Raw genomic sequence first — 27,104 nt, 5'->3', positions numbered from 1 at the left:
TCGTGCAAGCGTCGGCGTCGACACACACGTAACGTGGTGGAGATCCTGCCGATCCACGACGCGCCATCCCGTGCTGTGCCGTGCCGTGCTATGCTGTGACGTGACGTGACGTGACGTGCCGCGCAAGCGACAACACGGTTCCTCGTGTGCGCGCGTGGCGTAATGACCGAGTGAACGAGGGCGTGCGGCAGATACACGGGGTAGGAGGGGGAGCGATCCCCGTAGACGATACCCGCGGCGAGACGCGTCCGCCGGGCGATGGAGGACCTGTGAGGGCGGCATCGCCAGGAACCCGGGGAGCCGAGGGGTGGTCAACGCCGCGCGAGGCGGACGAGGACGACACGGACGCAAGAAGCGCGTGTTAGGTGGAGTAGCGGCGGTTGGGGGGGGGGTTGGCCGTTACCACCGGGAACGGAAGGCGAACGTCGGCGGAGTACTCGCCGACGCGCACACCCGCACACGCTCGTCCGTTCATTTGTTCGTTCGTCCGTCCGTCCGTCCATCCATCTATCCATCCGACTGACCGGCTGTCACGACCGCCATGTTATCCCGGAGCGGCGGTGTTACGTCGACCGCGCGGTCGCTGGCGCCGCTGCTCTTGTGCCTCCTCGTGCTCGGCGCGGCCGGCGTCGACGAGACCGGTGAGTCGATCCCGCAGCTTGCGCTTGCTTCCTCCTCGAACGGAATGCCCGGGAGGGAAAGAGAGAGAGAGAGAGAGAAAAAGAGTGAGAGGGGAAGATGTGGGATGAGGCGCGCCGGGACGCGCCTCCGTGAGCATCCATAGACCCGTTTCGATTGCGCCTCTCTAACGCTCTCCGTATAAAAATGCGCGAGGAAACGAGCTGGAAAAATGCTCGGGGATCAGGAATATCGTCTCGCGTCGATTTCTCCAGTTTTCAAAGAATTCGCGATAGATGAAACATCGGCGAGCTCCCCCCGGCGCGAATCGATGCCATCTTCTCAGATTGATTTTTTTTTTTTGCACAGGAGAAGAAGTGTAAACGCGAGACGATAACGTTCGGGATTTAATTTCGATGACGAAACGATTGACGATTGACGCTGGGGTCATGCGGCGAGCCCCCTTGTTGAATAATTTCTACATTGTATCGCGTATTGTTGAAAAGAAGGAGAGAGAGAGAGAGAGAGAGAATTATTTTAATAAAAGAAAGAGTCGCGAAAGAGCACGTGGAAAATCGCGCGCCGTGCGATCGATTGGACGCGCGGCTGCAATTCGTCGGGCAGCAATGCGAGATTCGGAGATTTTCCGAGCCTGTGGCGTTTCTATTACGAAACGCGGCAAAGGAATATTTTTTTATAAAAATGTCTGTAATTGATATTTTTTTCCCTAATTGATGACAGAAACTTTTGATCGTAAATATTTTTGAAAGCAACCGCTAGAACAGAAAAAAATACAATAATAATTGTAGTAATGTAATGATAATAAAATGAATATAAAATATAATAATAATAATAATTTGTAGGAAGACTGAATTGCAGATATCGAATAATTTAGAAACGTGAAAAGGATAAAGATAATTATGTATATTAATAATAATAATAAATAAACATTACTTAAACATAATTTAAGTTTTAAATATACTATTAGTTTATGCTCCATTACACAAGTTTCTTTCTACAAGAATTAATGCAAATTGAAAAGATTACCGTTCAGAGAATTAACTTTTGCTTAAATACTCAGAAGAAATTTACAAAGCTTTGATGTTTGGCGGGTACGACCTAAAAGCTTCAGAAGAACTTAAAATTCTAAATTTCGAAATTGGCTACATATCTGAATTCGAGAGACTCAAAGGATTTTTATTCATTTTTTAAATCTTCCTTGAAAAAAAATCGTACAAAGCAAAGCTGCGATATCTTCGCTTGACTATTCGTTTCTTGAGACGTGGAAAGCGTGACTAGTGCCATTGTTCCACTCAACGAGATAACTCGCCTGTGACTAAACGGATGGAACTTGTCTCATTTCGTCGAAAGATCCAATTCCGGTGTTGATTCCAGTTTTTGCTCGCGAACGTTTCGTCTGATTTCGCGGCCCGTCCATGCCGCTGATGCTGCATAGAGCATTGGCAATTAAATCGACCGAAATTATAATTGTCCACCAGTTGATGTAACATTGTTGTCCACCGTTCTCGACGTCAACAACGTGCCAGGATGATTGCCGAGAGAGAGAGAGACAGAGAGAGATTCTCGTTTACGCGCCAGCTCTATCCACTTTGCTCGTGGATGAAAATAACTGTCGCGTAGATACGTTTTGAATTTTTCGAATTAGACGGTGACATTGATCTAGTTTAGGGAAATATTTATACAGAGATAGAGTTTGGTAAGAGACATCGGACTCATTCGTAATAACGACTCACGTGAGAGGAATGATCTTTCCTTAAAAAGATCTCGAGCATCGACTTCGCCTTCGAGCAGTTTATTAAGAGCCCTCGATAAGAGAGATGCAAATGGGTACTGAAGATTTAATCTTCATGGTAATTTTAGGTCAACCTCCCCCCTCTCCCCCTCTCGGCAGAATCTCGATCTGAAAACGCATTGGACGTTCGCATGGGACGATGTACATAATTTGAAGCTTGGAAAGAAAACACGCCGTCCGATTTAGATTTTAAACAAGGAGTGTCCTATTCGTCAAATGCGCCTCGTTATCGCACGCATCGCATACGCGTACGGTTATCAATCGCGGTTATCAGTTTACTATCGATCGTGTATACGTATTATATGTTTGTATATGTATTACGTACTAAAACCACAGTGCGCGTTTGCGGATACGTGAGGAGTGCGTGTTCGGCGAGGGCCGTAGGTACGCATGCGTGCGTGCGTGTGTGCGTGCGTGAAGCACGCGGGGGCGGTCGTTGGCATTGGACATGACACATTGTGGAAATAATTCAATGAGATGCACGAGGAGTGAATCCGCCACTTGTGCTGGTTTTTCTCCATTTTGCTGCATTATGAATCCTAGATTGCGAGACTGCGAGAGAGAGAGAGAGAGAGAGAGAGAGAGAGAGAGAGAGAGAGAGAGAGAGAGAGAAAGAGAGCGCTGCTTGAAATATTCCTTGAGACAATATTGATTGAGCCTGGAAGCGCTTCTTATTTGAAAAAGAAATAAAAAGTATTTTTATCATTAATCTTTGACTCGCGAGAGAAAGTAGATAAGGGAAATGGATTATGGATGGAGACAAAAACCGACACATGCGAGCAGAGGTATGACGGAATAGAATGGAATAGAAACGATGGAGGATTTGTCAATTAAAAGAGCACGATTTTTCTCATCCGTCTTTCTATTCATCGAAAATGAACGGTCGCCGAACGTTGGCGAACTAAATGCTAAATTTGATTTCATTGATCGCACAAGAATAGCGTATAGGAATTAAAGGGGCTAGCGCTGCGTAATCGAATTCGACATCTCGCCGGTTCATCTCGCGAAGATTTAAATGTCGAAGATAAATCTATAAAGCGTTCCGCGAGAAAACCGACAGGAATTTAAAAATTTTTAGCGAAAGTTTTTTTCGCTATAAGTCGACATACTATAGGTCGATTTAATTATCAAATTATCAAAATGATTTTATTAATACATTTATAGGCAAAAAATATCAAATATCAAATATTTATTATTAACTTTTATGATTCTTTAAAGAGATTGTTTAAAGTTCAATGTATAAAATAACAATAAATCAAGCACTCGTCAACAATTAATTGTTAGAACAATAGAAGCCATAATTAATTAGAGTTAAATTCATTAATTTATTAAATTAAACATTCGAAATAAACTAACGATTTATGGAGCAGCAGTATGCAACAAATTTACCTGTGTTTTATAAAGAAAATCTTATATCCTCACCACATACCGCGATTAATCAGCATTAATATTCAAATATTCAACGATTTTTCTTGGCAAAAAATATCGAAAGTGCTACTTCAAAGTTGCATTAAAAAAAAAAAAAATCTAATTTTATTTGAGCTTTAAAAAAGAAAGTGAAAATGAAAGATTGGAAAATTTTGTATCAAATTTGATTTTCTGCTAGTAGAGGGAGATGCTTTAATCTATTCTCGATGGGCTTGGCTAATTAGAGATTTTGAATTTTTTATTTCAAATTTATTGCCCGCATCGTTGTGAGCTAATACTGAGGATTTATTTACTTTGATAGATATAGATAAACCGGAAGTGGTGATAGAGCCGAAGGCCGAACGGACCGCGTCATTGGAGATTCGATCGTCGCAGGATTTCGAGGGTATAGAGGCGGGCAGCACACCGTCGCTGTTATGCAAGCTCAACATGCCCGGTTACGTCTGGTGGAGCATCGGCGACAGGAACCTCACTACCATCAAGGACTTCGAGTATGGCGGGCGACTTGACATAAAGAAGGCCAGCAGAAACGACACGGGCGACTATAAATGTTCCGCGCAGACCGCCGACGGCGAATACCTCGAGAGGAACATTCATATCAGAGTGATAGGTACACGAGGAGCTTTTAATGTTTTATCTTTCCGATACGTGCATTTCGAATTTCGCGGATGATATTCATATTCTTTTTTTTTTTTCTTTTTACTCGAGAATCAGTTTGAGGATTTGCATGACTTTCTCATGTTAAAATGTCTCTCGTTGTCTTCCAGAACCTGGCAAGGTGGTATCCGGCGGAGATGTGAGGGCGAAAGTGATGGAAGCGGCCAACCTAACGTGCCACATATACGGTTATCCATTGTCCCAATTTACTTGGTTGAAAGGGAACGATTCAGAGAGCAGCGAACACTTGAAGGATCTCACCATCGTCGCGCAAATAAACGAGACCTATGCCATCTTGATTCTAGAGTTCACGAGTCTGGCGCGCAAGGACAACGGCACGTATGTGTGTCAAGCGAACGATTACAATGGGGTGGTGAGCGCCTCGACGCATCTATTCGTCATCGACGTGCCGAAAGTCAGCATAGATTTTATGAAGGCGGTCGGGGCCGGCAGTATATTTCTAAACTGGACTGTCAACGACGGTAACGAACCGATTAAGAAATACTTCATCCAGCACATGAAGAAGGGTACGGATCAACGGCAGTACTATGCCGAGCAGATTGGCGGCGGTAATTCGAGTTACGTTCTCAAGGGATTCGAGAGCGGCACCGCGTATCAAATCGGCATTAGCGCTACCAATGCGGTAGGCGCGTCGTACATGCAATTAGATCCGCGGTGGATTACTACGCTTGAGAAAGGTATAATTTCTGAAACAGAGTTTCACGCAAGTTTCTCCCTTAAACGTCTACTTTGTATTTCTTACGTCCATTTCCAGTAATGTAGCTTTAACTTTAATTTCGATTTAATTTGCTTTTTATTCCTTTTCCTTTTCCTTTTTTTTTTTAATATAGTCTAAAAAATATATTGTAGATCCAGTATTTGTGCCGAAAGTTTCCGTGAATGGTGTGACGGAAAATTCGATTACGATAGGCTGGACCGTACCGCCGCCGGATTTGAAAGAACACGTGCACTATTATAATCTGATGGCCACTCACGCTGATCAGAAAAGAGAAGCGGTGTATCCCGCCCAGCCATTCACTGTGTACGCCTTCGTGGATCTTGATCCGGCGACCACGTACAAATTTAAGATAGCTGCCTGTAGCGAATACACGAAACAATGCGGCAATTGGAGTGTTGAAGTGAACGGCACCACTTTGGATGGAGGTGTGTCAGCGCGAATGACAAGAAAAAAAATGTTTTATTTCACGTTCTATTAACATTCAAACGCATTCGTTACTCTTCCAGTGGCCAGTCCTCCGAAGAATCTCGTCGTTATTTGTCGCTACAACAATATAAGCAGCTTCAGTTTTATGTCCATTACGTGGAAACCTCCTGAGAAGCCGAACGGTATTATACAACGCTACAATATACAACTGAGCGGCGTAGCGACATTCAAAAATGATATGGGACGTCTGGACATTCAAAACTTTGAACCACCCAGTTGGAGTGTCTATAACAGAAACAGCACACATTACAATAAGATACCTCCCAATACAAATTATACGGTATACACTCTAATATTATTAAGTAAATTCTTAAATTATCTCTACTAATTTTTAATTTTAATTAAAATAATTATTTTCGAATTGAAATAATTTATAACTTGAAATTATACTTTATTTTAATTTATAATAGCAAATTATTTTTTTTTTAAATGCTAAAAATAACCATTTGATTAAAGGTTCGGGTGCACGGAGTGACGAGGTCTCGTACTCCTGGTAAGGACGCCATAGGAAACTGCACGACGCCGGTCGCGATTCCAAGTCGCGATAACATGAATATGCGTAGTTGGCGAAAGATCGAGAGTCAGGGCAGGCAATTGTTCAAGCTTTATCTACCGCGCATTTCCGAACGGAATGGCCCGATTTGTTGCTATCGTGTCTACTTGGTGAAACTGCCGCCGCATAAGACAGTCGGCGATCTGCCGCCACCTGAGGAAATCGCGGTGTACTCCTATCATTATGTGCACAATTCGCCTACTGGTGGTGCGTATGTTGCCGAGACGTTTGATAGCGATCAACTGTTGACCGAGATCTTTCTCGGCGACGGCGAGTCGTCCAGCGGCGGTACGATGTGCGACAAGTGTGTCGGTTTACGACCCAAATCAGCACCACCGTTATTGCACTTTGTTCCGGAAATTTTGTCGACGACCACTTCAACCCCCAACAACACGAGCAGTACCGTTACGAGTACGACAACAACCACATCGATGCCTACGACAACTGTGAACGGCACTGGTAGCAGCACGACTCTTAGCTCATTCACATCAACGACAACCACTATTAGTACCATCGCGAACATTGACACAACTACGGCCGTACCTGTGATTATTAATGCCACGGAAAAAATGGAGAGACGGAAGAGAGAAGACGCACCTTTGCAAAAGGCGTCCGTGGACGGATCTAGCGAATTTGGCATCTTATCGCCTTACGACGGTTTCCTCGATGAAACGTCAAATTATACCGGTTTCATCGAAGTTATCGGTACGTACGGTTGTAGATAAATTCGCGGGATGCGAGGTGCTTTGCGACATATCATAAAATCGTTACGACATTAAGTTTGATAGTGCAATGATGATCGATTTTTTTGCAGTGTTCGGTAATCAGAAGGATGAGCTTTTACCGGCTTATAGCAGTTACTTCAATCCTCTTTATGGCGGAGTAGATCCTCTCAGCGTAACCGCCGCGGAGGCGACTACTATCAGAGAAATGATAATACAGCTCTTTATCGCCCTAATTTTAACTCTCACGATTCTCTTTATTGCGCTGTGTGTGTTATATAGATTTACGAAGCGAGCACAAGAGAGGGAAGAAGTTATAACGTTACGCAATAGTTTCAGGTGAGTATCAAGAAAAACGAACATTCTCTTAAATGACTTTTTATACAAATATTTTATTACATGGATTATTCTAATAACATATTTTTATTTGTATCTTATAACGCTATTTTTTTATCTTATAATATATTATTTGTATCTTAAATGCTTAATAAATACTTTCTATTTTAATAGCTAATTTTAGCTACATATAAATATGCATACAAATTATTTATATGTATTCATATGTATAAATAATTTATATAAAATTATACAAATAATAATTAATATTTCATTATCAATTCTTAAAGAATAAAATGTTTTAATTTATGGATGATTTTTTTTCATAGACATCTTTGTAGAAGCCTGAGAGGGAGGCATCAGCTCGTGGCGGCAAGTCCGCCGGATATGCCACCCATACCAAAGAACGAGCTATTACAGGCATACTTGGACCGCCATCGGGATTCAGATTACGGTTTCCAACACGAGTTTGAGTTGTTACCTGACCGATTTACGGACAGAACGACGCGTGCGTCCGAAGCGCAGGAAAACCTCTATAAAAATCGTTATCCAGACATCAAGTGTTACGATCAGACGAGAGTACGCCTAGCGCAGATAGATGGTATCTGCGGTTCCGATTACATCAATGCCAACTTCGTGCTGGGCTACAAAGAACGCAAAAAGTTTATCTGCGCCCAGGGTCCGATGGAAAACACCGTGTGCGATTACTGGCGCATGATTTGGGAGCAACATCTTGAACTGATACTCATGCTGACGAATCTCGAGGAGTACTCAAAGACCAAGTGTGCCAAGTATTGGCCTGACAAGCGCGAGACCAAGAACTTCGGCGACATCACGGTGGAGCACGTCAAGGAGCGCGCCTATTCAGATTATGTGGTGCGCGAATTGAAGATGACGCGATTAGGCGAACGCGACTCCCGTGCAATTGTGCAGTATCACTTCCTCGTATGGAAGGACTTTGTTGCGCCCGAGCATCCCCACGCGATTCTACGCTTCATTAAACGCGTCAACGAGGCATATTCGCTCGAGAAGGGACCTATCCTGGTGCACTGTAGCGCCGGTGTGGGCCGCACCGGCACACTCGTGGCGTTGGACTCGCTATTGCAGCAACTAGCTGAGGAAGGTCAGGTGTCCATCTTCAATACCGTATGCGACTTGCGACATCAGCGTAACTTCCTCGTGCAGTCACTTAAGCAATACATCTTTATTTATCGCGCGCTCATGGAGATGGCGCAGTACGGTGACACGGAGATCCCGGCATCGCAACTCAAGACTACAGTCGCCAAACTCAGGCAACGAGACAATGGGAAAGAGAAATGCAGAATGGAGGAAGAGTACGACGTAAGTTATAAGCGCAGAGTTAGATGTTATAAGAAATTTTTTTCACATTTACCTTTATTTTTGAGATCTGCAAATTAAATTATATTTACCAACATTCTGATAAAAGTACAGTTTGTATCAAAGTTATTTCCTGTATTATTTTATCTTGATTTTATTTTTAGATCAATTCTTTTCCGAACAGCGTGTTCTATTTGTGTATTGGATAGATTAACGAATTACCTACGAAAACGTTATATTCTCGTATGTCGAATAACCAATATCCAATACGCTATAAATATATATATATATATTCAGTGAACATGTAACGTCGCTCTGTATTCTTGAATTTTTCCAACAACTTTGTTGAAAAACAAATTCATTTTTTTCTATAACGTAACGTTAACGTAAAAGACGTTAAATTTTTTTTATTTATAGAAAATCAGTTCCGTCTTGGAAGATCGGAAGTCCTTCTCCGTTGGTGGCGGAGACGAAAATAGATCGAAAAACAGAAGTGAATTGGTGATACCGTATGATAGAAATCGTGTAATACTCACCCCGGTTCCGGGAAGGGAACACTCGACGTACATAAACGCGTCATTTATCGAAGGCTACGATAATTCCGAGTCGTTCGTGATTACGCAAGATCCACTGGAGATCACCATCACGGATTTCTGGCGAATGATTTCAGAACAATGCATCTCTACGATAGTTATGTTATCTGACGTAAGTACATGTTACATATTTTTATTTTTATTCTTTTCGTGTTGCTAAATTTGTTCAATTTTTGCAAAAAAATTCGTATAAATGCATGAATATTGCGTTAATATAATATACATGGTACGCAATTTCATACAAAAAATTTTTAAAGAATTAACGAAAACTTTCGATATGTTTCTTTCTTCATTCGTAACGTAATTCAAATTTTACCAATATAATAATTTTTTCAATAAAAATAATTCTACGTGTACAATCGGGAGAAAGAAGTTTATCGGGTCCCCGATTTTAATAATAAAAAATAAGCATATTTCTCGAAGAAAAGAAATAGATTTTACATTGATTATAATCATATATAAAATAAATAATACCTTTTCCAGTTGAACGAAGGACCACGGAAATGTCCACGCTATTGGCCCGACGACGAGACCGATTACGATCACATAAGGGTCCGTTACATTCACAGCGAGAGCTGTCCGTACTATACACGTCGTGAATTTTGCATTTTGAACACGAAGACTGACGAGAGCGGAGTCGTGAAACAGTATCAGTATCATGGCTGGCCCACGGTGGAGGGCGAAGTACCTGAGGTGACGCGCGGTCTCATCGAGCTGGTGGATCAGACGTTGACGAACGACACCGAGACGAGCGGCTCGCTGGTCGTGCATTGCAGCTATGGGTCGGACCGGAGTTCTATGTTTGTGGCGCTTAGTATACTGGTTCAGCAGCTGCGCACCGAAAAGCGCGTGGACATCTTCACCACGACGAAGAAACTGCGTTCTCAGCGACACGGCATGATCAGCACCTTTGTAAGTGTCTCGATGATCCTTTCCAAATTACATTGTAAAAATATGGTGTTTTGTAAATTTTGATACAACAATTTCAGAATTTTTTAAATTGAATTATACTTATGTATTTTTGATTGTCTTGTTTTATATGTTTATTCTTTTTTTTTTTTTTTTTTCAAAGCTTCACTATTTATTCATTGATAATATTATTATTAATTACAATTAAATAAATTGTATTTTGCGTAACGTTTATTATCATATGTTATAGGCGCAATATGAATTTCTTCATCGTGCCATCGTGAATTACTCGGATCTTCACAATTTAGCCGATGATGAACCAGTGTCATAATGCTTGAAAAGTAGCACGAGCGAGACTAAATTGTTCTAAATATCGTTTGGGCGGACATGTGCGTGAAGAAGTTTCGTGATGAGTGTCCGAGGATCCACGAACGTTCGAACGAGCATACATCGCCCCAACCAAAGATGAATAAACATCGATAAAATATCATTGCTGTCATCGTCATCATTACTATCATCATCGTCATCAAGATAATCGGATCGAGATGCACAACGCGGATTTAGAAACTACTTGTACATAATATATCCGCAGATTTTACATGTGTTGATCATAAGCTAACTGTGGGAGAACAGCATTGACTGGAAATTAACTAGAAATCGACTCGTCGTGGTATTATTACGTGGATTTCCGACATCGTTGGTGAGAGAATCACAAAGTGCAGTGCGTGACATTGTCACTGAAACCGTTGCAGAAGCTTATTTTTATCGGTAATTTAATGATCAAGCCAGAACGTAATATATCCACTGTGCGACAAAGTTTTAATATCGAAATCCGACGTCGAGCGTATAGGAATGCTCGTGTCGGTGCCCTCCGTATGACTGTACAGCGAAGGACTTACGCAAGAAGGGACGAGTGTACCCTTGTATAGGTATGATATATATATATTCATTCTTCTGACAAGTATATGAGGCGCGGGTTATGACTCAGAACCGCTTCGCTCTTGCGAATCGCAATTAAAGCTGAATGTAACGAAGGGATTTCGACGCCACGATTTCTCGCACAACCCGTGAATCAATCACGAAGATTTCTTCGAGGTTCCCATTAATGTTATCTTGGCGTTTGTTGTAGAACGTTTCCGTTTCGAAACGACTGAAACGAAGATGAAATAAATTATCTTCGTCTATGGCAACGCCTCGGGAGGAAGCGTTTCCTGCAACGACGCGAGACATCGCTCTTTTATGATCTGTCATAATGATAATATTAGTGATTACGCGCGCATTGCGTATATTTATATGTTTTTCAACATTATATACGCGTTAATATCTCTCACGACGTATTACGCGTATCTCTTGCGCGTGCGCTAATTTCTCTTCTAAAAGGAACAAAAAGACTGATAGTCTTATTCAGTTCGAAATATACGTGAGACTAAAGCACGTACCTCGGTTACACGTTTAGATTTCGCTGTGAATTGTAATGTGGTGGCTATGGAAGAGCGGTCGTTCTCTTTTCTATTTTTATTACTTATCATATACTTGAGGGAAATCTTGTAATACATAACGCGATGTACACACGCAATGTGTTTTTTTTCGCACGTGATGACATGACAGTGATGTTCTCGATTTAAAAATATCGAACGGGGCTGGGCAATATATAACGCAAGATATTAATTGAAAAATATTTTTTTGGAAAATTTATTTTGAAGGAGTAGCTGCGATTAAATCACAGCTGTGTGCGGTCCAACGTGAAAATTCGATTGAGAATACAAGATGCGGAACATGATACTTGCGCATTCGCTAATCAGCCGACATCCGAAATACCCAGCCCTGCGAGAAGAGACGATGGCGGAAAAAAATTGGCGAGATCGATGTGAACGAGAAATGAAAAAAGAATTTTTTAAATTAGAGATTAAGAAAGAGAGAGAGAGAGAGAGAAAAGGATAGAATTACGCGTTTAATTCCTCCGCACGTTCGTTAAGTTCTAGTCAAGTTTAAGCTCCAGCACGTGCGCTGCCAAGCCATAACGCCGACCTTTTGCAGGAGGCAGGAGACAATCACGTTAATTACGATTCGCATCGCGTCAGACGATTATTTCCTTTTGCTTTCCTTCTACGCAGGAAATCAGTCTCATTCCATTTCGATCGGAGACCCTCCGATGAGAGTCACGAAATAACTCATCATTTCATAATCGTAAACATCTTAGCAATCGATGCGATATTTTTAAATCGCAAATTGTCAAATTTTACAAGGATTCAAGAACGAAATTGGCATCAAAGTTAAAGTGTCAACGATTTCTTTTTTTATATCTATATTTTTAATAATTTTTTTTTTTATCTCTTTTACCTAAAAAAATCTTAAATCATATTTTATAAAATAATTTGTATCTTTTTTAACACTAGGTAGGATCTGTTAATTTTTAGAGGATCTGATTTCGATGTTTACATCGCGTGATTCACATTGGAGGGCTCGTTTTAACGTTTTAAATGCGCCAGACGGATGTGTTCCGCCTTTATTACGCGAAATAGACAACATTAGTTTTTAGTCGTTATCGCATGAATAACTCGCTTCGGTTATGTTGTAGTTGATAGAGAGCCTCTAAAAAAGATAAGATACTCGCCGCTTGTATTTATAAATATATATATATATACATTGTTACACTATCGCCTATCGCTGTTACTATTTCTATCGATGAATGGTGTGACAATACTTGTTTCGTGCTCCCTCCCCCCCCCCCTCCCTCAATAGTACCCGTTGTTATATGTGCGTTTTCCGCAGGATCATGCGTTTCTCTGTTCCGTCTTTGTATAATTATTATTATTCGTCGTAATATTATTCTATACTTCTTCGGTTCTTCGGCAACGGAAGAAAGTCGTGTGAATAAAAGTGAAGCAAATGTTCTTTGCACGTTTCCACAGAGTTTGATAGAATCTCTTTTTTTTTTTTTATCGAACGCCAACAAATGTTCTACTGAATTTTTATAACAATAACAATTTATAATAATATTTTATAACAATAATAATGTGATATAATACATAATTATTATTAGTAAATAAAAGTCAGTGTTTTTGAAAAAGATCATCTCCTTTATATATATATATATATATATATATATATATATATATATATATATATAAATTTACTGCACGTTTATTCACGTGACTCGTTTAGTACGGCTTCCTCTTATTTACAGCAGCAGATAGCGTTAAAGTGTCGATCCGATCGATCGGTAATTTATGAAAGAGCGTCGCCGCCGATTAGTAGTCGGGCGATCGTCGTTCCGGCTGCTATTACAGACACGCGTACCTTCCACACTTAGTATATTTTATTTCATCGCATTCACGCATTTTGCTATTAAGCGTCACAGTGCACGCCACGCGGACGAAAAGTCCGCGACCTGCGACCAGTCGTAGTTGTTCCCCCGGTGGGTTGATCCCGTTAATTTCCGTAACGCCTAATCAACGAAGAAGACGCGACTGCGAGAGAAGGCGACTCTCACGGGGAAGCGGGAATAGCACTGTTGAATAGCACTTGATAATTCTTTCGCGCACGACATACCTCGTTTTACCATCCACGAGAATCTCGTCCGCGTCGGTTCGAGACATTTCGAGACTCGTTTCTCCTCTGTCCCCGCCGACCGCGGGGGTTCTCGTGCGATCGTTGCAATCTCGATCTGGAGATCAACGAGAGAGAGAGAGAGAGAGAGAGAGAGACCATTCCGCCAGAGATCTTTCGGTGAGATGCGAAATCCAGCCGACGTACTTCTTAACTATAGCTTGGCGAGAGAGTTAGTTACTTGGTTAAGCCTAGAGTTAAATTTATACTGATAAACGATAAGAGATTCTTTGCGCAAAGTGTAAAGGAGATTTATCTCCAACCCGAGAATGATGCACAAAATAATCCTATGAGAAAAAAAAAAAAAGCGAATCAAGAGAGAATAATGAAATTCGATCATGAAGTTGCGAAGTTGACTCTAAATTAGAAAAATCTCTTGCGTTATTTTTTTTTTTAATCGTCTTCCTACTTTTTTTCACTTTACGAAATTAAATGATTTATCTTTGATAGAAGTTAAAATAATCTTGATAAATAAGTCTTTTTGAATTCTTGTGATGTATAGATTTTATTTCACTTTTTAAATAATATACGCAAGCAATTTGTATATAAATTTCTTAACCTCTCTCTTAACTTCTTTCTTAAATTTCTTAAAATAATTTGTAAATAATAATAATTTCCTATTTCTTAATTCCCGGCGCAATTCCAAGCGAAATAACACGATAATACGAAATATGTCGAGTTTCGAAACGACGAGTTTCTCAAATATATAGCGTAGCGAGAATAATATTCTTTTATTGTCTGTAATAACGGGGACTAATGTCCCGTCGAACTAACACTCGCACTCGAGGAGAAAAGAAACCACTCTCTCGGGAGTAAAATCCGAATACGCATACTCGAAAGGCAAAGGTTAATCGCTACTATTAATTTAGCATGGTAATAATTCCTTTTTGATAAATCGGGTAAAACGACGCCAAACTCTTTCTGATCACGCGTGATCCCTCGCCGGAATCCGACAAACTCCACGCGTCGACTCTCGTCGCCGCAAATGTAAACTCTATTTTTACATTTAAAGTATTCTACGTTCGAAGGACGATAGAACATAGGGGGGAAGGGGGGGGGAAGAGAGGAGCGGGAACTGCTCGTCCGGAGAAGGAGACGTTCCCGACGTTCCGGGACGGAACGTCTCCCAGGGTCCACCGGATCACCCACCTCGCCGTGACCAGGAAGGGTTGATGCTCGCCGTTCGCCATTGCGACTGAGGTTCGATATACGCGGATAATACGCTCGATTATTTGCAAAGCGTTTAATTAATTAAAACTTGATACTGTGAAGTATGTTCCCACTGGTGTCGCATGCGTGCAAGATTGCGTTAATGTTTAAAAGCGACGCGAGGCCTACGGATGCGAGAGGAAAGGGTGATGAGTAAATGATTTTGGATGATTGTTCTATGATATTCGCACATCTGTTTTCTGTTTTTTTTTTTTTTTTTTTCCTATCTCGCTGTAATTCTATCTCCAAAATTTTTTTCCAAAATAAGGATATATATATATATACTTTCCTCTAACGTAATAATTGATATACGTACGTCTAATTTGTACTTTGCATAATTTTAGAGAAACAGAAATACCATAATATTGTATCTTTAACAAGTTAATTATTTGAAATTTTCTTTCACCTTAAAGGTTTAAAAATTAGAAAGGAAATATGACGAAATAAAAAATAATATATTTATTTGTATGATATATCCGATTTCAATTTTTAAGAAAAATTTTAAAATTATGAAGTGAATAGCATAGGGTGATCATTCTCATTTTCACCTTTTCATTGTTATCACATTCTGACTAACTCGGAAACATCTCGAATCACTAAAATTACTGATGAAATTAAATAACATAATAGATAAATTGTTATTTAATTATAATTAAATATTTGCATACTCTATTTGCATAATCTATTTTTTTCTAGTTATGATAATATAATTTGAAAAAGATTATATATATAAAAATTTATTTAATTATAATTAAAATTGATTTAATAAAATTATCGTGACCCATGTCACGCTATTCTCGAAACATCTTTTAAAATTAACTCGCATCCATTTGATGTCCGTCTTAACGTTTCTTGGAAAAGAGATTGCAAAGCGTGCAAACAGATCGGACACTCAATTGAATAATTTTACATTTAATCTCTCAAGATTCGAGATATTCCCTTACAAGTGATAACTCAAGGGTGTAAATTAAGGAGTGCACACGCACCATCATCGGCTGGAACGTGTTGCGCGAATGGCAGAGGTGCGTGTCCTGTAAGGACATGTGCGTGACGTGTGTTATGTGTCTAAAAGGATCCATCGGGGATCAGAGGAGATGGCGGTTAAAAAGGCGATTAAAAAAAAAAAAAAAAAAAAAAACAAGAAAAATTATATTCAGTTTTCCAAAATAATATCGAAGGATATGCCGCGTCGATATTAAATTCACCCCCGCGACGTGCATCGAACTGCGATACATTTTTCGCCTTAATTATTATAGATTTACATTGTATCGAGTAAAAAATGATTATATGATCAATCGAACTTGTTTTCTCTATTTTTCACTTTTTCTTTATGTAACGTAATGATTTGCAAACGCGATTGAACGGCAATTCTTTGCCGGAAGGACGACACCGCCGTCTCCGGCTGTTCGTCGACTATCGATAGGCTCGAATTTTGTAAATTAACTTAACGATTAAGGTAGCACACAAGAGGTACCGCCGCGTATTACATTAACAATTACGTTCGTACATGATAACAAGATATGATTATAAGAGACATTTGCATATATATATATATATATATATATATATATATAAAAAATCTTAGTCTTTTGTATGATATTCACACGAAGGAGGATAGACAGAGGTGGATCACGCTGAAAGATCTATATCTGAGATATTAAGTGTACTGATAAGAACGGCGATCGGAATAATTGACGTGCGTGCGAGATCAAGATCGAGAGGAGAGAAACCGAGATAGAGAAAGAGAGAGAAGTCGCGAGGGTTTTGCTACCGGGATTCAATCTCGGAGAGTAGAACTCGCGAGAGTGCGCGCCGCACTCGTCATCAAATCGTTCTTTTGTATGAAAAATTGTAAAGCGATATCGGTAACAGTGCACACACTCGATGTGAAAGGAAAATACATGACAGAATAATGAGCCGTATCCTCGCTTTTTTTTTTTTTTTTTCTTATACTTCTCTCCTTTATGCATGTAATCCAAGGTTTTTTTTCGCGGTGGCCGTTCGAAGGAAGTTCAGAAAGATTATAAGGATAAATATTTCATATGTATATTTCTATTACATACAAAAAGATAATTATACAATTATATCTGAATGTAATAAAAATTCAAGTATAATTATCTTTTTTTACAGAGTCCCATATACAGAGGAAATTAATTTGTAGTTTATTGAGTAACGCGCGTAAATTGAAAGTCTTTATTTTCCTGCGTTTATGTTTTTATTGTTTAATAACACGTTTCTGTTTCGATGACTGTATACATATGTGAATAATTTACTGTTGGAAAACGTGCCACTTAGGAAATGTAATGCTTTATTCCACCAGCAGAGTCTCAACAGATGACCCTAACGGTCGTCACATCATTACCAATAATTAAGCAACGGTTCATTGCCTGCAATATAAAGCACTGCGTGTGCAAGTGCACTTCATTTAGGTGAATTGCAGTTATCTGCACGACACTTCCAGGAACATTACTTGATAAATTCTCACGAATTGCGACTATTAAGTTAACGCTGAAATTTGTACAAACATCTTAATGTATACGTTTTTAATAATGCTCGCGCGATACAAATACACACGGAATGAATTAGATTGTTTATATTACCGACGCCATTGTTTTAATATTTATAAAACTTCTAAAAGTGGAACATACCAGAAAAATAAATCCAGAGATTAGTCCCTGAAGGAACTAAATTTATTGCTTTTATTATATTTTTTAATGCGTGAACTGAATTTATGAATTTAGTAATCCATTAAAAAATATAACAAATGATAAAAAATCTAGATATTAAAATCGATACATAATTTCAATGATTGAATGTTTGATTGTACAGACGCAAATTGCTTTCAATTATCTTTTTTTTTACGGTAATTCCGACGTAATAGCTTGCAGAAGAAATATATATCGTGTTCGTCGAGTGTATCACGATTTCTAGTTCACGGAGACGGAAGATCCTCCCCGATAATAATAATCACGGATAAACAACGGGTGTCCGTCACTTAACGGCTTGCATCGGTCGATCGACGAACCGTGAATTCCGTTTTGTTATTTCGTCAGCGCGATTCTATCTTTCCTTTTACGGTAAATGAAAAATATTACGATAAATATTAAAATCCCGGCACAACATTGTCGAATAAAAATTTCTAATGTTGCACGTATCGTATTTTAAAAGCACACAAAAGGATAATATTGGAGTATTTCACACGGAACGATTAAAAAGTGATCAAATCAATGTTCATCAACATTCCAGCTTCGCGTGCTGCAGCACGAAGATCGAATGGAAAGTTACATGAATATATTCAGAGAGAGGGAAGGGGGAGAGGTTATCATCCCGAAATAAAAAAAAAGATTAAAGTTATGATTTATAAAACTTAAATATTGTTTTCATTTAAAATCAGGAACAAGAAGATATTCTAAGCTCCAAAAGAGCAATTTATTAATAGCAAATAGCAAAAAAGCAATTCGTAATGCAAAAAATTGCCGTATTATTTATTTATGCTTTATGCATTAAGAATTAATAAAACCTTTCCGAAGGAACATTCTAATGAATGTTCATGGAAAGTTACCGCCGATTTCGGTCCTTTTTGATCTATTCGCTGTTACGGTAGCTACATGGAATTTTATCACGATTTCTTTTTATCCGATGTAACGAAGAGCAACTGAATTATTTTGCTCGACACGGTGCGATGAAGATTCGCAGGGCAAATCAGGTTGTCGACATACATTCGAGAAATTCCGAAAGTAAATTCGCCCCGTCTGCTCGCGGCGGAACGAAACGGTAGGATGCCTCGGGAACTAAACTTCCTTCTTCTTAATCTTAATTAACGCATCCTTATGTCACTGCGGCATAATCATTATCGTCTAGGGCGACCGCATCTGCAAGTAATTTCTATTGCAACGAACTGAAAATGCGCGAGTCATTTACATCATCGAAGTGTAAAACGTTCTTGGAGCGAAAGTTCTAAACGTTCTTATTACTCATTTGGAATGAAAAAAATAAAATTAAATCTCAGATTTGAATTTCAGATTAAAATACACCGGATGAAGCTTGGAGAAAAATTTGACGTCTAGAATAATCCTATTTTTTTCCATTCTTCCTTTGACTCGTCACGTAAATCTCCGTATTTCATCCGTTAGAGACGTTCATTTCCTACTTTACTTAAGGAAGATTGAAATAAGCGTCTCGTGACAGGTGAGCCTCTTTTAAACTTCCTTTTGCAGTTTAGCTCGCTTTTGCACCGTCCGGAAGACGGTACTTTGTGAGACGGTAATCGGTACGGAGCTGCTCTCGCAGCGAAGGAAATTAGGGGCACATGTCAAGGCCATAACTGTCCTGAGTTGAGGAATCACCTCGTGCGCGTCTCACGTATACAAATATAGATTTTATCAAAAATTCATTGGCGATTATACATTTCGTGTCAGATGATGAGAGTCGAATGTGAACCGTCACGGATCATACGCGATTCAGGTCCCAAGGGTTTTGGGTACATCCGTTATATCACCGGCGTAAACACGCCAAGCCGAATAAAACACTGGTTTTCATGACACCGGAATATAATGCTATATATACTCGTAACTGGGTCATTTTGGCCAAAGGGACTGTCATTACAAAGTATTTATACTTGTCGCAACAGACTTGATCCAAGGGATTCAACTGTTCACAGTAACTCTCTAGGAATCCCTTGAGCTTCAATGTTGACAAAATGATATTAGGATGAAAGGATTAGAAGTTTGTTCCATATAATAAAAATGTCTCCTGAGAGACGCGAGTAGTTTAGAATCAGTTAAAATAAATTTAATTTATGAAATTTCAATTTTCAATATTTGAAATTAATTTCAAATTGTTAAATTAATTTAAAAAACTAAAATTTTTATTTCTGTAATATACTAACATGTGTTTTATATAGATATATAATAAAAAAATAATAGATTTTTTTTCCTAAATGATTTCTTCTCTGTAATAAAATAAAAAAATTGTGCGAAGTGTGAAAAAAATAATTTTAATATACTTCAATTCTTTTCATCAAAATCTAAATTATATAAAATTAATCTCAAAATTAATTGCAAATTCCATTTTCCGTAGAATAATCAAAATTAAAAAAACAATGAAAGTAATTTCAATTTATTTCTCGAAAATTAACTTAAAGATTAGAAATCTTTCGATAAAATTTCGTAAAATTTCCTGTGAAATAAACTTAAAATATTGCTAAAATATTGCCTCAATAAAAAACATTTATAAAGGGTATATAATAAATATTTAAGAGCAAATATACAAGATAGAGCAATGTACATTCGAGATTAATTAAAATCCTGAAAGCTTCGGTCTTGGATTTTACAATTTATGTACGAGTTCCAATTACGTTCTGTTCGGTTGATTTTAATTTCATTCATCTCGACCGAATTGTACTCCGTCTACCCCGGAGAACGTGTCCATCCACGAGGAAATTCAAAGACGCATATGGGGGGAATGTGTACCGGTGAAGGAAGTTAATTCAGTGCGTTCGCGGTAGTGCCTTGGCGAACGAGCGCGACGATCCACCTTGATCGGACACGCGAGTTTTCCGAACGCGGAAAGGAGAGGCGCCGGCCGCCCGGGAGAGACACCCGGATACCGATCGCCCGCGAGCGCGATTTCGAGGAGCTGCGATGCGACACACGGGTCGATTTATTTAACCCTTTTGATTACCGCGGGCGGCTGCACGCACGCCCGCGCGTCGGACGGTCTCTCCCTCGTGTGTAAATGAATTGTAAATTGATTCCCGTCGACGAGACGTGCCGGCTCTGTGCTCCTTCTCTCTCTCTCGGGAGAAACTCGATCCTCCTCTGCGTGTCTTCGAATATTACCTCATCTCAATTAAAAGCGGCGTCCATTTCACGTTAACGTAACACTTTCATCGCTCGTCACGTCACGTAACTCGTGCGTACCGATCTCCGATTTCCGGCATTATCTCTATCTATCCCTTTCCTTCGAAGAGATGACACGTGATGCTGACAGATATCTCTTTTTATACTTTATGAAAAAAATGTATGTATGTAATTTGTTAAGTATCGAGAGACGCGCCCGGAAGTGAAAATGTGTCTCGGCTGTGTTTTCGATATCATTAGAAGATTCTCTAGCTACGTAAGAAATTCTCTTTCTATAATTCGAAATATTTCGGTACGGTAAAAGGGAAAAATATTGATAATAAATCTTAACTCTCACTCTTTCAATAAAATCTCTAATAATTTTAAGAATATTCGAGTATGTGTATAAATACATGCACACGTATTCTAATATCTGCCGTTAAAATTTAAAGATAATTACAAAAATATTCAAAACTTTTCAATCAAATATTTTCGATAATTTATTATTATCATTATAAATATTATGTGCATAAAAATATATAATTTTACACGGTTGGTAAATACATAATTTTAAACGCTTGGTTGTATGCAAGTACATATGTGTAAGAAATAATTATGTGACAAAGTGAGGTAAAATAAACGATAAAAAGAACCGTATTGATCGACGAACAATTTAGACGAGTCTTCTTCTCGATAGGTGTTAAGAGCCTATAAAAGCGATTCGATATGAATTTATCAAGGCCAAGCTCAAAGTCATTGCGGCTCGCCGCGTTAATCATGTCATTGATCATTGTCAACGCACGATCGTGCGGCGCCGAGACCAGCGGCGAATATCTTCAGAAGGCGATGATCGAACTCCAGGAATTAAATGTGCCGTCTAACAGCCTGACGATGAATAACCGGTTCTCAGCGAACCTGAATTATCACACGGGCTATCAAAACGATTATATTCAGGATAACAGATATCGCAAGATCAGCACCAACGATGTTCATCAGGACGCGCAGAAGCCCGTTGCGGCTGTGCCTGTCGAGCATGTGAACATGGCTCATTCTGCCGCGAACAACATAGCGGAATATTACGCGGTATGTATTTCATATTACTATATTATTATATTATTAAATTAAAATTAAAATTGATGAAAAGAAAAAAAAATTCGTAGAGATCATCTTGCGATATCTATGTGTATCATTTCTCTGAAACTTGAAATCTCTGAAAGTTTGACGGGGGTCTTTGTCATTTCTTTTGTTTTAATTCTTCCAAATATATTATTACATAAAATATAATTAAATAAAAATAAAAAATTAAATTTAAAATATCATTATAAAATATAATCTCTTTGTTCAATTTGATTATTAATCTTTAATAATTTTACGAGTTTGATGAATGATCTTTCCTGTTCCTTCCTATATTTTCCTATTTATCTTAACTCTTCGAGATATCAATTTTCCTAATTCCTCCATTTATCTCTCGGGTTGATTGTCAGACATCCAGGCAGTTGACAAATAGACTGTCCATTACATTTTCCAGGTACGCGACCCCACTGCAACGACCAGTTACCCGAAGGTGAGGCAGCCGGAGCCGCTGGCGTTCACGCGAGCGGAGCTGGCCGCGTTATACAAAAAGGCCTTGGAAAAAGGGTCAGCGATCAGCGTGGCATCGTTGACGCAGGCTCTTAATGCCGCGGGCGGCAACGGCAATGGCAATGTGCCATCGCAGACCGGTCACCTGCCGCTACCGATTAAACCGATGTACAACTACTACTTCTTTCCGCTGAAGAGCTTTGCATCTGAACTGCAGAGGGATCATCAAGAGGCCGCGGTAAGCGAAAGTCACAGATCCGTTGCGCCATCCGTTAGGCGCGAGCCTGCGGATTTTTATCGACGAGCCGGTGTAACCAGATTTTATTCAAGGATTTTTTATTATATCGGTATTCGCCAATCACCTTAAATATACCGAAAAATCTGGCGCAACAAGATCAACTTGTGAGAACGCGAGGCGTTGCTCGGGGCTCATTTTCCTATGTACAATGTATGAAACAAATGACGTGTGTGGCCACTTGTAAGACACATAGTGAAAAATTTAGAAAAAAAAGAAGATAAAACGTTTCATATAAATCAAATAATACTTTGACTTACTCTGCATTACGCGTTTACACTTTAATTTTACTAAGTTGCGCGTGTAAATCTTTGATACTGAAAAGATTCAATTTACACATCATTATTATAAGATCTATTTTGTATTCTATATTCTGATTCCGTTATTAACGTTATTTATATCATTTTACAGATCGTTCCGATATACGCAGCCACCGAGACCGCGACGAGCACTCAAAAGCAGCTTATGAATCCGTTATTCGTGGCGATCGGCACGTTCATTAGCATGGCACTTTTGTTTATGATGGGCGTATTGTTTCTACCGAAACTGCCACAGTTTGAATTTTTCAATGAGCGAGAGCGCGCGAGAATTGCCGACAACGATGACTTTTTGCGTCTGACGACTCTTGTGATGAATGCCATAGACGGGCGTAACCGCTGGCGAAATTTCAGCACAGTTGAAAGTACGTGATGTAAAATCAAAGATATCGCATTCTTGCATTAGGGGATGAAACCCTGCGAACGTTCACGTTTGTGCGAAACGTTTGAACCGAACGTAGAAGAGAAAAATTATGTGTACGAAAAAAAAATGTGTTGCAAAAAAAACAGTGTACATATTAATTACATGGAATAAATGTATTATAAATGTTACTATATATAAAGGAACGTTTATATATAGTTAATTTTTTATGTATATCATAAATATAAAGATATATAATTCAGTATTAGATATGTTACATTCGCCCAAGGATTAATACAAGATCGACATATTAACGAAAGATAATATTTATTTAGCATAACATTATCATATACTATATACTTTTATTTAAAAAATTCGATAAATTTTTGTACATAAATATCGATATAATTATTAACCATGAGAATCGTCAACTGGAAATCAACTGGAAATATGTCGATGAGAAAATACTATTAATATAAATAGTACTATGCGAACCTATAAATGTGTTGTGCTTTTGTTTATAGTACGCATAGTAATGAAGGAAATAGAGATAAATAATGCACTCCGGCTGCTCGGGGAATGTGGATGTGTGTATGTATGAGTGCGCGAAGTATATGAAAACCACTTTCTATTTTGCGAGTGTACATACCTATCCGCTTTTCATCACATCTTTCGACTTTGTAATACGAAAGATCACTAAACATACAAATCGCAGAATCTATACAAGAAGAACGGAAAGGAAGGCACACGTTAGGACGCTATACGTTAAACGTATAATTTCGCCCTGTATCTCCGTCTAGCTACTTAATCATGAATCAGTTCGATTGGCAGTTTCCTTCTCCGCTGCTTTTCTCTTCAACATTTGCCTCTGATGCTCATACTCGAAATCCTCTTCATTCAAAGTCAACCTCTGAATCTACAAAATTAAGTTACAGAATTTTAGAATGTTTAGAATGATAAATATATGAAAAATAAAATATGTTATAGTTAATAAAATTTAGTGTTTGTATTAGAAAAAAAAAAAAAGATATTTACCTGATAGACTAAGGCTTCTTCTTCCATGATATGCTGGGGCGGGTTTCTTAAGACTTGGAGGGTTTCGTAGGTCGTCGGACAACGTTTAGTAAGAGAACTACGACCTAGACTACCTTTCAGTAGTACGAGGCCTACTTTGAAGATTACTTTCACGCCTTCGCAAAGGAACATATCCCATATGCGCAAGATACTTTCCCACGGCAACGTTCGCGTATAAACGCATAAAAACCATTCTGTCATGTATAAGATTGGTTCCATTTTTTGTTTTTTCTAAAATAATGAAATATCCAATTAATTTTATAAACTTTATACAATTTGTTATCAATCCATAACGATATTAAGAATTGATTAAAAACAATATTGTTTTTTTTTAAACTCATTAACATATACGTATACAGCATTAAGCATGTAGCTTAGTTTATGAAAATCTATGTATGATTAAAATTATTTTCGATATATTTAAAAAAAACAACTTTTTTGAAACAAACACAATATAACTACACAAAAAATTTCCATAAAACTTCATATATACTAACGAGATGTTTATACGCAACAGGGGAAACTCTTTTTAGAAGAGCAAATAAGATATCTCCGTCGCGTAGCAACGTTTCCATGCCCTGACTATAGTAACCAACGAGATATTTGTCACATATCGCGACGAGGCACCAAAACGCCTGCACTGCTGGCATATGCATCAGAAGGAACGCGGCGATGGGCGCTTGAGCTTGGCAGTAGCCAACTTTGCTGTTCAAAATGGAATACGCTTTGAGAACCTGAAACAATTCCTGTTGCCCAGGCGCGTTCTCGACGAACATTTCATGATGCGGGAACTGACGATGGAGATCCTTTTTGATATCTTCTATGTACTTGGGATCGCCAGGTCGTTTGATCAATTCCTCATACAGATTTGGATTCTCATTCATCAGGAGCTGACCGCCGCAGAGATTTAGCCATGCGCGTAGTCTCACGGAAGGTGGTATTCCTTTGCGACATCTCTCGCGGACCTTACGATAATTCGTGGTCATAAAGAGACTCCAGTTGTTCAGCATCTGTATCCATTTTCTCTCCCTTCGCAGTATCACGTCGGGTGATATGGCCTGCTTCCTGTCCCATATAGTCATATTATTAAAATAGCCTTATTACCTTTCTAAAAAGACTAAATTACTTTAAATTAGATAGTAAGATCTAATTTTCAATCTTGATTGAGGATATATTTTTCATAAGAATTTTTTGAAGGAGAGAGTTAATCAAAATCATTAATATGATTGTCAATTTATTAAAAGAGAAAAGTTTAAATTCTATCTTTGAATTTCAAATCCATTAAAAATAATGCTACATAGTTGGCAAAAGCAATTGTTCTTAAATTTATGTAAATTTAAAAATAAAAGGATTAAGATCTTGTCAAAGATTTTGAGTACCATTTATATTCTATTTTTGCATTTAAATTACCTTTCCGGACTGTATTGTGAACCACCCAGGAATCCATGACGGTCAGGTACGGTAGAGATCACCGAACCTTGATATATACTACTGGCCTCTGATTCGGTTTCTCCATTCAGTTCTTCCTCATCATTGCGCAATGCAGTCGAGGCAGCCATAGCATCCTTCTACTCCTCTGAAAAAAATTCTTTGTAATATAATATAATCTACACATGCACAAAAGATAGAAAATAAATAATATATAAAATTGACATGTTAAATCTCAAACATATAAAAGGAAATTAAAAAAATAATAAAAATATACAGTTACATTTTCTTAAATATATAATTATTACAAGAAATATTATTACAAGAAAGAAGTCGCAAATTGAAAAGTCGAGTTAGAATAAAACAGAATTCGCATATGCAATAAGTAATATTTTTCATATTATCACATTCCAAAAATAGCACGAATATTTCGCGTAGAACGTACAATGTTCCGACAGACAGCGCAAATAACACGTCCCAATAGTTCCGTTATTCGTTCATGTCATCCCATTTGTCGGAAACCACGCAAAATCAACATCCAACGAAGAGAATGTAAGTATCTCGCGTTACTTCATCGGAACCGCGTACCACAGCCGCAGCCCGGACGAAGCGCGCACGCATATTACGCCTACTTCGCAATTGACAGTTCATGGTAATCAAGAGTCCGCGCAGAGAGAGGTTCCCGCGAGCCCTATTTCCTATCTCATAAACATGCAGGAAGCGTGTCGAGGTACAGTTTCGCAATTGACCGCCGCGGCAATTAATCAGGATATCTTCGCGTCGCGCTGATTACGAGAAGTGGACGGGAAGGGGGATGGGAAGGAAGCCGAAAACGCTACACGGATTTCTTCTCTCTCTCTCTCTCTCTCTCTCTCTCTCTCTCTCTCCCCTTCTTCTCACACAGTTCGAGGAAAGGAACACGTAATCGAAGCGAAACGACGACCGTCGTGGATAAAGCTACGAGCGCAGCTGAGACGAAGACACGCGCCGCGATCGTGGGCGTGCCTCACCTCACGGTTAAAACGACACGGACACTTACCGTGAATCTTTGCTGACTCTGACATTTCGAGGTATCACGATTGTATCCTCACTGTGTACATACGATACACGATACTCGCGTGCACGCACGCGCATGCGCGTCCCGCATCAGGCCCCGCCGCGTCGCGTCGCCGCGTTACGAAGAGCGCGTAAACTAGAT

At 39.0% G+C, this 27,104-nt stretch overlaps 3 protein-coding genes and 1 long non-coding RNA gene across 8 annotated transcripts; 2 read left to right on the top strand and 2 right to left on the bottom strand.

The window, feature by feature from the left end:
* Nucleotides 1–500: 500 nt before the first annotated feature.
* Nucleotides 501–16,932, top strand: Ptp69D (Protein tyrosine phosphatase 69D). Of its 2 annotated transcripts, none has more exons than XM_089082879.1 (11): nucleotides 501–641; nucleotides 4,161–4,469; nucleotides 4,627–5,214; nucleotides 5,447–5,680; nucleotides 5,762–6,021; nucleotides 6,198–6,999; nucleotides 7,109–7,355; nucleotides 7,682–8,693; nucleotides 9,108–9,395; nucleotides 9,767–10,195; nucleotides 10,443–16,932. In XM_089082879.1, the coding sequence occupies exons 1-11, from the start codon at nucleotides 542–544 to the stop codon at nucleotides 10,521–10,523; spliced, it is 4,350 nt and encodes a 1,449-aa protein (XP_088939005.1). In that variant the 5' UTR covers nucleotides 501–541; the 3' UTR covers nucleotides 10,524–16,932. The 2 variants fall into 2 exon arrangements, with proteins under 2 accessions (XP_088939005.1, XP_088939001.1); XM_089082875.1 differs by having other exon boundaries at nucleotides 5,387–5,680.
* LOC148938159 (uncharacterized) lies at nucleotides 1,795–2,510 on the bottom strand. The gene is made up of 2 exons (XR_016140886.1): nucleotides 2,373–2,510; nucleotides 1,795–2,298 (listed from the first exon to the last, which is right to left on the bottom strand). It is a non-coding gene; the product is annotated as an uncharacterized LOC148938159 (long non-coding RNA).
* LOC105422645 (uncharacterized) lies at nucleotides 10,987–24,365 on the top strand. Of its 3 annotated transcripts, none has more exons than XM_025217211.2 (4): nucleotides 10,987–11,121; nucleotides 21,548–21,933; nucleotides 22,379–22,669; nucleotides 23,138–24,365. In XM_025217211.2, the coding sequence occupies exons 2-4, from the start codon at nucleotides 21,577–21,579 to the stop codon at nucleotides 23,414–23,416; spliced, it is 927 nt and encodes a 308-aa protein (XP_025072996.2). In that variant the 5' UTR covers nucleotides 10,987–11,121; nucleotides 21,548–21,576; the 3' UTR covers nucleotides 23,417–24,365. The 3 variants fall into 3 exon arrangements, with proteins under 3 accessions (XP_025072996.2, XP_011630411.2, XP_088939332.1); XM_011632109.2 differs by lacking the exon at nucleotides 10,987–11,121 and adding an exon at nucleotides 17,844–21,127; XM_089083206.1 differs by lacking the exon at nucleotides 10,987–11,121 and having other exon boundaries at nucleotides 17,844–21,933.
* wkd (TBC1 domain family member whacked) lies at nucleotides 23,715–27,104 on the bottom strand. 2 transcript variants are annotated; one of them, XM_089083109.1, is made up of 5 exons: nucleotides 26,946–27,104; nucleotides 25,889–26,054; nucleotides 24,976–25,543; nucleotides 24,440–24,709; nucleotides 23,715–24,320 (listed from the first exon to the last, which is right to left on the bottom strand). In XM_089083109.1, the coding sequence occupies exons 2-5, from the start codon at nucleotides 26,035–26,037 to the stop codon at nucleotides 24,213–24,215; spliced, it is 1,095 nt and encodes a 364-aa protein (XP_088939235.1). In that variant the 5' UTR covers nucleotides 26,038–26,054; nucleotides 26,946–27,104; the 3' UTR covers nucleotides 23,715–24,212. The 2 variants fall into 2 exon arrangements, with proteins under 2 accessions (XP_088939235.1, XP_088939240.1); XM_089083114.1 differs by lacking the exon at nucleotides 26,946–27,104 and adding an exon at nucleotides 26,352–26,886.

Source organism: Pogonomyrmex barbatus, unplaced genomic scaffold (assembly GCF_055798465.1).
Source record: "Pogonomyrmex barbatus isolate J1 unplaced genomic scaffold, ASM5579846v1 scaffold1, whole genome shotgun sequence".
Taxonomy (NCBI): Eukaryota; Metazoa; Arthropoda; class Insecta; order Hymenoptera; family Formicidae; genus Pogonomyrmex; species Pogonomyrmex barbatus.
Note: the sequence above shows the minus strand (reverse complement) of the source record. Positions and strands in the feature narration are given on the sequence as shown.

Excerpts from the sequence above, each read along its gene's own strand:
- Ptp69D (XM_089082875.1), top strand. The coding sequence starts at position 542 with ATGTTATCCCGGAGCGGCGGTGTTACGTCGACCGCGCGGTCGCTGGCG. Across the intron at positions 5,681-5,761 it reads CGGCACCACTTTGGATGGAG|TGGCCAGTCCTCCGAAGAAT; the intron begins GTGTGTCAGCGC and ends TTACTCTTCCAG. Across the intron at positions 7,000-7,108 it reads CGGTTTCATCGAAGTTATCG|TGTTCGGTAATCAGAAGGAT; the intron begins GTACGTACGGTT and ends ATTTTTTTGCAG.
- LOC105422645 (XM_025217211.2), top strand. The coding sequence starts at position 21,577 with ATGAATTTATCAAGGCCAAGCTCAAAGTCATTGCGGCTCGCCGCGTTA. Across the intron at positions 21,934-22,378 it reads ACATAGCGGAATATTACGCG|GTACGCGACCCCACTGCAAC; the intron begins GTATGTATTTCA and ends TACATTTTCCAG. Across the intron at positions 22,670-23,137 it reads GGGATCATCAAGAGGCCGCG|ATCGTTCCGATATACGCAGC; the intron begins GTAAGCGAAAGT and ends ATCATTTTACAG.
- wkd (XM_089083109.1), bottom strand. The coding sequence starts at position 26,037 with ATGGCTGCCTCGACTGCATTGCGCAATGATGAGGAAGAACTGAATGGA. Across the intron at positions 25,544-25,888 it reads TCACAATACAGTCCGGAAAG|GAAGCAGGCCATATCACCCG; the intron begins GTAATTTAAATG and ends TATATGGGACAG. Across the intron at positions 24,321-24,439 it reads AAGAAGCCTTAGTCTATCAG|ATTCAGAGGTTGACTTTGAA; the intron begins GTAAATATCTTT and ends TTAATTTTGTAG.